The sequence below is a fragment of the Notechis scutatus genome, chromosome 6 (genome assembly GCF_049901735.1).
Source record: "Notechis scutatus isolate UNSWTSFEM ecotype Mainland chromosome 6, rNotScu1.2, whole genome shotgun sequence".
Lineage (NCBI taxonomy): Eukaryota > Metazoa > Chordata > Lepidosauria > Squamata > Elapidae > Notechis > Notechis scutatus.
The window spans coordinates 37,909,000-37,921,856 of record NC_142014.1 but is presented as its reverse complement, the minus strand read 5'-3'; the positions used below and the strand labels follow the sequence as shown (position 1 = coordinate 37,921,856).

The window sequence follows — 12,857 nt, the reverse complement described above, 5'->3', positions numbered from 1 at the left end:
ATTTGAAATTTAGGAACTCTGTTTTCGGTTTCCCCCAAAGTATGTCTTAATTAAAAATCTTTAAGTAAACTTTGCATTTTATTTTATAATATGTACAATACTCTTCAAATAGAAACAAATACATGAAATTATATTTCACATTACTGTAAAACATCAAATAATCGCATAGTATAATCTTATAGTTTTCTCATATGCATGTAATGGTCTACTCTAGGAAAACTCCAGCTGTTGTTGTGTCACCAAAGGGAGCTTAGGAAGAACCAAAAGAAGGAAATTAAAATTTCATCTTTATTTTATCTGTTTTCAAAAAGTTTAGTCTAATATAAAGGCAGTAATACTACTATTCAGCAAAGATAAACATTATTAGTTAAATGAGCAAGAAACCCTTGCTAAGAATATTAAGTTGAGAACCTGAATATATTCAGACATTTATCCTTATTTAGAAAAATGATTTTCAAAAATAGTTAGGCTTGGACTGTATATTAAAATCTAGACAAAATTACCTCAATTACCAACCAAAGTTGTTTTAGTCAAAAATAGTTATCCTTTAGTATTCATGCATCTGAATGCATAAGCATGTATGCATAAGAAAGGTGTGAAATGTAAAAATGCCATCCTAGATTATGTAAAATTCAGGATCGGGGACTTCACAAATTGAAATTTTCATTCCAAATCTACATTCAGTCCCCACAAATACTTAGTGTCTTTGTAAACATTAGAAAAAGAACACAATCCTTTCATTTACAAACTGTGTTGTGGAAGTTGCCAACTTTAACTTAGGAAATAGTTTAGAAGAGTTGTAACACTTTAATGATATTTTAAAAACTATCCATGCCCGGGTATCTTCAAAGTACAAGGAATAGATCCCCTTATTTCATGCCATTCACACTGCCTGATTCTCATTTCACTGAAGACAAAAAAAAAAGTACTTTTATACAAATGTATTAAGGAATGTTACTGGAAAAACAGAAGGCTATTTTGGTAGAAGAAATTATAAAAATAATGTCATGTAAAGCTTTGATGCAGAAGTATTACAGTACATGATTTCTTTCCCAATTCATTAAAGCTTAATCAACACAAACTCAAAATATCAACCCAAGTGCCTGAAACAAAACAGCTGTAATAAACTGCTTGTTGAACAATACAGCCAATTACACTAGCATTAGTTTGTGGAGTCTGTGTGTATCACTTGTTGAATTTTTTCATTTCTTTTGTTGGCGGCAACAACAGGCAAAGAGACATTTGGATATGTTGATGCAAGGCAACTCATCCCATCAACAGTCTCATCTTCCCCAGCATCTGAATCTGGTGTTGTCATAGCACTATTTTCTAATCCCAAAATTTCACAAATTGCTTGAGGTAATTCCTTTGAAGACAAGAAAAGACAAAAGTTATGTTTTATTGCTGGGATAATTCCTCTCGAATTATATCCTGCTTTGAAACAATATCCCAACCAAAAATACTAGACTCCCTAATGCAGAACTAAATTAAATGAAATAAACAGGCTTACAAATGTAGTTACATGAAGTATCAAATTATACAACTTATTGTTTGATAGGAAAAATGAGTGGCAAGTAGCCCTAAAACAGCAACAAAATACAACAGTCAAGAATCACAATACTGCAACAGAATTTATTATTTTCCTAGGATAGGGAAATGCTGCACATTAATATGGCTTACTGCTTTTCTTTAATCTTGTCTCACGTGTGCACACAACCTTGAAAGTTAGCAAAAAAAGGAGGGAAAAAGGTTCAGCCTCAAGGAATTCCACAGCCCATTATGTTTTCCTAATAGTGGAAATGCGAAATCTGAAAGTAAAATTTATTTGTTTAATTTTATTTTTCACATTTTTAAACTGCTCACCTCTCCCTTAGAGGGACTCTGGACAGTGTATAATAAAATGTTACAATATAAAAATTATATATCACTCTGTGTATTCCTTCTATACTTCCAAACACCTTTTGAAGGGTCAGTTGGAACAAACCATAATTTCTTCATAGAATGCTTATAAAATACATTTTCACCATTTACCTTGCAAGTCATCATCTGCACAGAAACAGCTTCTGCTTTGCAAAGTATATCGTCCACATCCATTTTCATAGACAATTCATTGATATGCTGATATAAAATAAAGCAAAAAAGGTCAGCCTCAAAAAAGATGAAGTGTTTCAGAATGTTGATACCTTCAACATCTTTTATTAAGTTATTGCTATCTTGCTTAATACCTTTCATCACTAGAATTAAAATATAGTTCTCTATGGTTGTATCTTTAAAAAAACCTAGCCTTTTCCAAATAATTTACTTTTAAAATTGAAGGAGCATTTTAGATACATTGAGAATATGGTACAATGTGACATTCTTATTATTATTTATCTTTTTCACTGAAAATATACAATTATTCTAAATTTAGAAATATATTTTGGATAAATTGTGGTACATAAATTACACACCCTGATTGTATTTAGAATTCTTGATGTTGTTTTAAGCTGGTCAGTTCTTTTTGCTAGGCCACAGCCAACAGCTGCCACCACCATTTACTGTATCTGTATACTGAAATTGGACAACATATGGATTGCCATTTCTCTGTGAACTAATACACCGGTATAGACTGAGTGTTTTTGCTTGTATTATAACCATAGGTAACTTTATTATTCCATAGCTTAACTTCACTCAACCAAGAACTTCCTATTTCACCTTGACGTCTCTGTCCTACAGAAATACACATAAAGTAAGAAGCTTTTGTGGTTGCTTCAGAACAAGAAGCTCTACTACATGCTTTATAAATCAAATAACCATCATTCTGTATATGAATAATCTGATTTATAAAATCTCTTTATAAATAATTCAACATTGAGCATGTTTCATCACATAAAAACTGTGGCTGACTACTAACATTCATTAATCCTCTCGCACTTCTTATTCTAGAATAAAATGCTGTTCATTTTGCAAATCCAAAACAGAAAGAATAGAAAAATAGTCTCAATTTAATTCAATTTAAAAAATACCTTGAGTATTTCATTAAAGCCATAATGCTTCTCCATTATTTGTTGTTTTTCAGATTCCAGAATAGCACAGCATAGAAGAAGGTGGAAATTCTGACAAGGCAAATCTGTCCACATGACCTGGTAAAAACATTCAAGTTGCTGATAAATAAAGAAAAGACTCTGGCCATTTTAGTAAAAGATTATTACATGCAAATCTTTTAAATAACATTAAATACAATTCATTTAAATAAAGCTCACTGCATTAGTTCATCTCTTACATTTTCTTTAACAGCTATGTGTGGCTGTATTTGATATTTCAGTTGAATCATCATTCAGTTTACATATCAGCTAAGACTGATTATATCTATAATATCTAGTCACCACATTATTATTTTTTCTGGACAGATAATCACATGAAGAGAAAAATAGTTGGCTAAGTTTTAATTATTGATTTCATTAAAAGCTATGACTATTTCAATGTTGGTAGTTCTAATGAAATCCTTATCTATATAATTTATGAGCAGAGTATTGTATTTTGTCTGTATAGTTCATTTCTTATTACAGCTTTTTTTAAAGACCTGACAAGAAAAAAGACATAGCAATCAATATGCTGTTAGCATCAGCCATCTACAACTAACATTAGATATCTCTAATGAGACTTTAAAATTATTACATCAGAATACGTGTCATAGAAAGTCAGGGAACAAAAACAAGCATTGGGATAATAGGGTAAGTAACATATTTTAGACTGCCAGGAAACAAAACTACTTAATTTTGGTAAGAATGAATCTATATATTCTTTACTAGAAGAAAAAAACAAGAGAATCCTGATAATGTAAAAAGCAAGTGTCTAGAAATTAGATGCTTTCCATACTATTTCTCATATTTGCTCCTGACATTTGACATCTCAGCAGTCTTTCTCTTTTTATTTATTTATTTTACAAATGGGACATTATCTCATCTCTTGCAAAAAGTACAGAAGATGGAAAGAAAATAATTCTTATTACTCTGTTTATAGTGTAGGGTAGTAGGGTACATTATTTAATAAATGAATACATTTTAAAACATCCCTTTTTACAACCCTGTAATCCTTTAATTCAGTAGAGTTGGGGCAGCTGGAGGGAGCTTACTAGCCAGACAGTAGTAAGGATTTACTAGCCAGATGCTCTTCCTGATGCCATGTGGAATTTGCAGCAGATATTTTTTTTTCTTTGAGCCCTAAGAGAGAGACACTCAGGTTCGAAACCTGAGTGCCACACAATGGGATAAGCTCCCGTTCCTGCCCTAGCTCCTGCCCATCTAGCAGTTCAAAAGCATGCAAAAATGTGAGTAGATTAATAGCTACCACTTCAGTGGGAAGGTAACAGCATTCCGTGTGTCTTTAACATATAGCCATGCTGGCTATATGACCATGGGAAATGTCTTCGGGCAATGCTGGCTCCCTCAGTCAAGGACCAGAGATGAGCAATTACCCTAGAGTTGGACATGACTGGACAGGTCATGTCACAAACTGAAACTTTTACCTTTACCCTTGCTCCTTTTGATACATACTAAAAATTTCAGATGTGAACTATTCCATAAGCTGAACTTCAATCAACAATACAGTGCTACCCAAAAAAGGTAACTTTATTTATTTATCAAACTTTTTAATTACCCATCTTCCTCTTAGAGGGGCTCTGGACAGTAATAATACTTTAGAGTACGTCAACAGAGCTACAGTTTTCAAAAGGCGTATTTCTTCATTAGATAGATCTCATCTAAAATTCTACATCTAGTACTCAGCAGTATGATTCAAAAGAAGGCAATGAAAGAACATGGGCATGACCTAGATTTGATGTGTGATAGCTTGAACACCAGACATCAGATCCAATGATAAATACATACATACATACATACATACATACATACATACATACATACATACATGTATGTGTATACATATATATATATGTATGGTATTCAGCTTTGTTTGGGTATTTTCCCACGTCATTATAGTTGTGCTTTTAAAGTTGTAGCAACGTTTCGGCAGAATCTCATCTGCCATCATCAGGCTTCTGTATTGTGTTCGTCTGTGAGTCAGACTTTCACAGCCGTTTCAGTTTTAAAACATTTTTTCAGTTTTAAAACATTTTTTTAAAACAAAAACTGAAATGGCTGTGAAAGTCTGACTCACTGACGAACACAATACAGAAGCCTGATGATGGCAGATGAGATTCTGCTGAAACGTTGCTACAACTTTAAAAGCACAACTATAATGACGTGGGAAAATACCTGAACAAAGCTGAATACCATACATATATACTCGGAAAAACTTAGGAAAACATTATGTGTGTGTGTGTGTGTGTGTGTGTGTGTGTGTGTGACTCAGGTTGTTCCTTTTTTTCTTTACAAAACTTAACAGAATCTGTGTCGTGAGTGTCCTCTATCTAGTTTTTCTACAGTGTGTATGTTTTAGTTTATTCATTTTAATAATAAAGTTATTTTTCATATAAAAAAAGATCTAGTCACCATTTTGAGAAAAACTAAAGGCCAACCCTTCTAACAGTATGGTTACCTTCTGGCATCTGGGAAACAAAAAATTAAGCCTGGCAGCATTTTTTAACGTCTTCCATATCAAAGGTTATGGCTTTTCAGTTTGTCTATTTTTACTGTTTGAGTATATGTAAGAAAGGATGTTAAGGATAAGATGTTTGCAGGTACTTAAAACACCCATTTTTCCTTTTAAAATTCCAAATTCATACAAAAATGAATCTGGATCTATCTGCTTTTAGAGATATTGATGTATCGTGCAGGTGTGGCTAAAGAACATTATGCACTCTTCATTAGATAATTTTTTAAAAACTGTATACTGTGATATTAAGAAATATTCAGTATGTTTTTTAAAACTTGAATCTTCTAACTGAGTATCACAAGTTAAATGTTTCCATAAAACACATCTTACCTCCCATAAGCGAAGAATATCTTGAAAACTAAATTCTCTTTTAAATCTTATTAGAAGCCATCGGAAACAAAAATAAAGATAGCCTGAATCTTGAGATTCTAAAGAAATAGCAAAAAATACATCCCTAAGTCCTCTTAGAAGGTTATTTTAACTTCACAATAAATGACAACTGGAAAGAAATTCTTGGGTAAAATGATCGAGCTATGAACAAACATAGTAATTTATATAATACTGCCATAACTGTTTCATTGTCAGTTCAGGACAAACACAATAATATCAAAAGTTATAACTAAAGTTATTTTAACTATAAATACTAATACAATCAAACAAATAGGCTGAAATAGTCATCTGAATCAGGAGTCGCCAACTTTTTGGACCTCAAGGACCACCAAACTCACAATTTTAAATCTGACGAACCACCTTCGCTCGAGGAGCCTGGTCGAAGTTTCCTGCGCCGCTCACGCTCCACCACTTTGACTCCCAGGGACAGGAGTTCAGCCAAGCTATCTGCAAAATCGTCTCTCTCTCTCAAGGAGCACTCACAGAAGCAGTGCGGGAAACTTTGGCCGGGCTCTTGAGAAACGAGAATGAATTCAGCTGCTTCTCTCCGTGAGCTCTGAGAGAGACAATTTTGCAGGTAGCTTGGCCAAACTCCTGTCTCTGGGAGACGACCCGAGCAAGGTGGAGAGCAGTGGTGGCAGCATTCAGGGCAGGGGATTCAGCTGATGCAAGGCACTTCAGGGAAGAGCCAGAGAGAATTCTGGGAAGCCTCATTAGCCTACCGCCCCCACTGCTGCCACCGTCCTGTCCGAAATGCCGCCGCAAGCATTCCAAGCAAGGTGGGAAGCGATGGTAGCGGCAGCATTCAGGGCAGGGTATTCAGTTGGTGCAAGGCACTTCGGGGGAGAGCCAGGGAGGGCTCTGACACTGCCATCTCCCACACACTCTGCTCCCTGCATGTGTAAGTCCACCCACTGGCATCACCACTTCACCAGCCGGCTGCAGCTGCTCCCCTGCCCACTAGTGCACTTTGACTCAGCACAATGGGTGCAGAACCTATCTCACTCCCCCACATGGAGCGTGTTCCCCTCCCGCATCCAACTGCAGTGGTGGGTGCATGAGAGGGGTGCTTCACCAGCAGGCCCTGCAGAAAGTGGGGAAGGGCACAGCATTTCCCTGTCCACTGCCAGACCCAACACGTGGCGCCCAGCTGGGCTTACCCGAAGAGGGGCAGGGTAGGAATCAGCGCCCCTCCCAAGGCTGGAGGAAGAGGGCCTTTGAGCTCTAAGTACCAATTCGGGCAGTGCCCTGCCAACTCGCCTGCTCGCACAGAGGGAAGCCCCTTTATCCCCAAGCCACGTCTTCCCAGAACACCGAGCAGGGAATTTGGCTGCCACCCTCATCTTGGAACAGAGATGTGGTGGTTTAACTATGTCCTCTTCTTGCCGCAACAGCACCATTACCTCGTCCTGGCCTGCAAGGAGATTTCCAACCCCACCACGGACCAGTCCCATATTCCAGAGCTGCAGTAGTCACAAGACTGGCCCTTTGGGATTCCTGGAGCTGTTCCGGGATGACCAAAGGGCCAGTCCTGTGACTACTGCAGCTCTGGAATATGGGACCAACTTTCCCACCGTCAGCAAGCCAGCCCGGGGCAGATTTTCCTCCCCCGCCACTGGTCTTATCTTCCATTTCCAGTTCACGTGGCTCTACTTAAGGTAAGGTTTGCGCTCAGCTGAAGGGTGGGGGCCAGCGGTGACTGGGCCATGTGGGCGGCACAGCCTTGTATTCTCACGCAGCCTGGATTAATTGCTTTGGGGGGTGCTTTGGGGGGGACATTTCTCTGCGGACAACCAAAATTTTCTCACCGACCACTAAATCTGAATCACATTAAACTTTAGGGCATAAAGATTGCTTTTTAAGATTAGAGATGTATGAACCAGGGTGGTTAAAAAAAACTTGGTTCAAAATTAGGCATAAAGTAAGTTGCTATCTACTGGTAAAAACCAAAGACTCTTCAAAACTAAGAAAATAATTGATGCAAGAAAATGGCGTAAAGAAATATCCAGAATAACTATATTTTTAAAAAAGTATACATACCCAAATAGTTGCAGAATCCACTATCTAATAAGCGAAGTAAAGTGCTCAGTTGAATTAACTGTGTCTTCATGCCTTGCATTTGCTCTTCAAAATTTTGATGCTTGATGACAAACAGAATATTTTATGTGAGTTCTCAGAAACTTAAACGTATTTAAGTTTAAATCTAATTCTGTTCTTAATTGTTTGCTTATCTATTACATTTATACAGCCACATCTCATAATAAAGCAATTCTATGTGGCTTACATAAAAGCAATAATAAAATCCAAATGTTAAAAACTAATTGACCTCATGTAGCAATTTTAACTCTTATATCTGAATATACTACTAAGTAAGAAATATAATATGAAGAATCAGAGCAGGTGACATAAGAAAATAATATTTTTCAGTGTCAACTTAATAGAACAATAATATAGAACATGAAAATATTACCATTTGATCCATGTACAATGCGAAGCACCAGAAAGCATCCACTTCATTCTCCATCACATATAAAATAGGTGAAAGTAAGTCACTCATTCCTTGAACATATCCTTAAAAGAAAAGGAAAAATGAATTGTGGAATATTTCTTTTTTCTCAGTTGACAAATTCTGGAATTAAGAACAAATACTTAGAAAAGATATCCATCTATACATACATACATACATACATACATACATACATACCAGACACAGACACAGACACATAGAAAAACAGACACAAATAAAAATATAGAAATAAATACAATTTACAAACTTATAGTACTTTTTAATAGATATTATAAAGTTTTAAAAGTAAGTATGCCTTATAGTACTGGACCTCCTTCATGACAGGTTACAGTATAAATATACTACAGATATATTATGCATTTTTAAATGTTAACTAATTTACTCTTTTTCTTATTACTCTCTTAATTAAAATTTTAAGATTGAATGCATCAGACTGATTAATTTAAAAAAATAATACTTCATAGGGTCAATAAAAGATCAAAGCTTTACTTACCCAGATCAAAGTCATACATACAATAGGTCATCAAAATGTCATGAAGCAGTATCAATCCAGGATTATCTTGACCCTCATAAAATTTATTTGTTCTATCAGTTCTGTTTACATCTTTTTCTAGAAAAAAAAGCACAGATTTAATGAATTTTCAAAACAGCTTGAAGACTATATCTTTGAATTTTCATTATTAACACTGTTGAACTTGAAATAAAGGCATTAAAACAGCTGTTAAAAATATAGTATTTGAAAGAAAAAATATTTCTGTCTCAAAATTACTTCTAATATAGTTAATTCTTGAATTAAAATTGAGCCTGGAATTATGGTTGTAAGTTGTGACAGGCATAAGGTGAGTAACCATGATGTGAACAGACCCTTTTTCAGTGTTAAACAAACAGCACAGTCATTAAGTGAACCATGGGACAGTTTTAACTGGAAACTGGAAGTAAACGGCCAATTTTCATTAAAACTGTTGTAAATCATGGTCATGTGATTACAGGGCATTGCAAATGGTCATAAATGCAGGACAGCTGCTGACTGCCTAAAATGCTGTCATGTGACCATGGGGGGGGATGCTAAAACTTCAAAATTGGGTCTTGATCGTTGCAATTAGCAATTTTAAACAATTGCTAAGTGGCCAGTCTTAAATTGAGGGTTACTAGTAAACAAATTTTCAAACACTTTCTAAATGTTACATTTTATAGAACGTTGTGATTAAAAACAAAACAGAAAAATCAATGAAACGAATCTTATTCAGATCTACTTTAAATACGTTAAATGTGACTCAAACTCTAGGCATATGGAGTTGCTTTATATTTAATGGCAATAAAATGATATGCAATCAAGTTTAAATTTTGTTGGGGTTCCAATTGGATGTTCTGATTTCCCCCCTTCCTTTCAATCATGTTCAATTCTCAGAGACTGTCTGAACAAATCCCTGCAATTTTCTTGGCAAAGTTTTTCAGAAGTGGTTTGCCACTGCTTCCTTCTCAGGGGTGAGAGAAAATGACTGGCCAAGGGTACCCAGCTGGCTTTGTGGCTAGAGCAGGAATTCATGGTCTCATGGTTTCTAGCCTATCACTTAACCACTACACCAAAGTGACTCTTGTTCTGACGTCAGATGATACCGGTGGGAAACTTTATCATATCATGAAGCTTAATTATTGCTATACTGAGTGTTTAGATGCTTTTCTGCCATTGAATATGCCATATAATTCACACCATTACAATCTGATTTTCACTGAAACCTACTGCAAAAAATGTGTTGTCTTTATGCCAATGCTTGTATAATGTTGGTTCTACTTGAAATAAGATTTCAGAGGGTTGGCATAGTCCAGGTCCCATCACTCAAGCAGTGTCGTCTTGCAGGACCCAGGAGACGTGCCTTCTTTGTCTCAGTGCCTGTCTTTTGGAAGACAATTCCCTCTGAGATCCCGCTTGCCTTTTCTGAAAGGCTTTAAAGACTTGGCTCTTCCCCTAGACACTGGACCAGGAGGTTTTGTGAATTTCAATTGCTTGAATGTATACATTTTTCCTCAGTGCAATATATTCATAATTTTTGGATTATTATTGATATTTTTCATTATTTGTTAGCAAATGGGCAAATGTATAGATTAATTAAATAAACAAGCAAATAGAAGACCCTCTTATGGAGCTTTTAAAATAATGTCTGCATTTTCTAAAATTCATATGATATTGCTTTATATTCCAGACCAAAAACCCCACCAGTTTAATTTAGCATACTGAAATAACTATGATAAAAATGCATGAATGGACTGAGACCATTACATTTTTACTTTATATTGTGCGTCTCCTTAGGAAGTTACCTGTTTACATGTGAAGATAAAAAGGAAGGGAAAAGAATCAAACCACTCAGATGATCTGAAATAATCTTTTTAAAATATACAATATATTTTCACTTTAATATCTGTATTGTATAGAATTTTATATTTCTAAAACTTACCAATAAGACTTCTATAATCCCTCAGTCTACAGTTTCTTTTTTCTTGTTCTTCGCTGACAGATTTCCACTGAAGCTTCATCCTGAAATACTCATCTCTGAAGAATTTACAAAAATCAAAAATCATGATAAAAATATTGTGTAATTTGAAATATGAAGCATTAAAAAGAAACATAGCTAGTTCACATTTTTTTATTGGTAAATAACTACCGTATTTTTCAGAGTATAAGACGCCCTTTTTTCACCCCTAAGAGTGAGTGGAAATGTCTGTGCATCTTATACAGCAAATGTTGCCAAAGCCTCGCCCACCCATCAGCCCCCACCCGCCAGCCTCTGCCCCCCAGCAATTTGCCTCCTTGCAGCAAACAGCAAACCGCCTGTTTCAGTTTCAGCACAGCCTGATTAGCACAAGCAGCTGATTGTCGGCCTCACAAAGATCAGCTGTTTCAGGCTGCAGGGATTGCCATTGGGGCACGCAGAGGCTGAAAATGGAATGCGGAGGCCAAAAAAGAGGCGCGCAGAGGCCATGGCAATCCCTGTAGCCTGAAACAGCTGACCTTTGTTTGGGAGGCTGAAAATCAGCTGCTTGGGCTAATCAGGCTGTGATGAAGCTGACTAGGCTGTTTGCTGTTTGCTGCAAGGAAACAAATTTCTGGGAGGTGTTGTTGTTTTTTTGACAGATTTTTTTTCTTGTTTTCTTCCCCAAAAGCTAGGTGCGTTTTATACTTTGGAGCGTCTTATGCTGGTAGTTACTACTTTGTGTGGAAATAACATTTATACTTTTATGACTTTTGCTTAGTCTTTAAATTATATAACTCTGTAAGAACCCAAAATATAACTTCACAATCTAGGGTGATAATATTGAATACTGTCCTCCAAACACATGACTGATATCCCTATTCTAAAGCCTGGTTGCACATATTTAGTGAAGGAACGGACAATGGGTCCACTTCTCTTTTGGGAGAGCTAAGAGATATCATAAAAAAAAAAACTTTGGCAGGAAACCACAAACAATAAACACATGCATTATTGCCAAGATAATTGGCAAAATCAAATCAGTGTGAAAATCTTAAGATCACGTGCCTCCCAAATCTCAGTGCAACCACTTACAATGTCATTAGCCACTAATGTAAGCCATTTTCCCAATCCCAGAGAAAGGTGTGACATCCAGCTACCACAATTTTTCTGCTTTCTGTTTAAACGTGTCACTACCATGTCACTGTTTTAATATATCATGCTTACGTTTTCCTTTTCTGCATACTTGTCCTCTCATCCCTGGTACTATTCCATGAACAGTAACCCAACAGGAATTTCCACACTTCCTTCCTCAAAGCATGGCAAAGCCCCTTGAACCAAAAAAAAAAAGGATAAAGGTAAAACTGGACCTTTGTAATCAGGAACAAAGAAACCAAGTCATTCTATAAGGTAGCACTACCATCCTTAATTACTACTTACAATTTCTCTGGGTTCTTTGCTCAAAGTCCTTTGTTTCATTTCTTGTAAGAGAGTCAAGGTGAATCTCATAGTCTCATAAATAGGCTAAGTTTCTATCTTTTTAATAATATTACTCATTCTGATAAATGTATGGCCCCTTTCACACAATAGATTGAAGACCTGATTGCACTTGTCACTTTTGAGCAAATTGACTTCAGATGTAGATTTTACATGGACAAATATAATGAAACATAGGACTCATTTATACAAAGTACATTAAATTAAGAACATAATTGTATAAATGTAACATGTATATATATATATATATATTTGAATAATTGCATTAGATGAGCAACGTGCTGGCTCACGAGGTTAGAAAGTTGGGCTGATGATCAGCAGGCTCACATTCAAGACTCCTTGCTGCCGCGGGGTGGGGTTAGCTCCCATCACACCAACTAACT

General features: G+C 35.9%; 1 protein-coding gene across 1 annotated transcript in view; it reads right to left on the bottom strand.

Annotated features, from left to right (window-relative positions):
- Positions 1–59: 59 nt before the first annotated feature.
- The window catches only part of TBC1D15 (TBC1 domain family member 15), a 31,531-nt gene continuing 18,733 nt past the window's right edge, over positions 60–12,857 (bottom strand). Inside the window, exons 9-17 of the mRNA XM_026667719.2 lie at positions 12,205–12,308; positions 10,966–11,060; positions 9,006–9,122; positions 8,456–8,556; positions 8,026–8,125; positions 5,926–6,023; positions 3,006–3,122; positions 2,032–2,118; positions 60–1,366 (exon numbers count right to left, since the gene is read on the bottom strand). Coding sequence (XP_026523504.1) covers positions 1,163–1,366; positions 2,032–2,118; positions 3,006–3,122; positions 5,926–6,023; positions 8,026–8,125; positions 8,456–8,556; positions 9,006–9,122; positions 10,966–11,060; positions 12,205–12,308 — 1,023 coding nt within the window. The 3' untranslated portion in view covers positions 60–1,162. The remainder of the gene's footprint in view (positions 1,367–2,031; positions 2,119–3,005; positions 3,123–5,925; positions 6,024–8,025; positions 8,126–8,455; positions 8,557–9,005; positions 9,123–10,965; positions 11,061–12,204; positions 12,309–12,857) is intronic.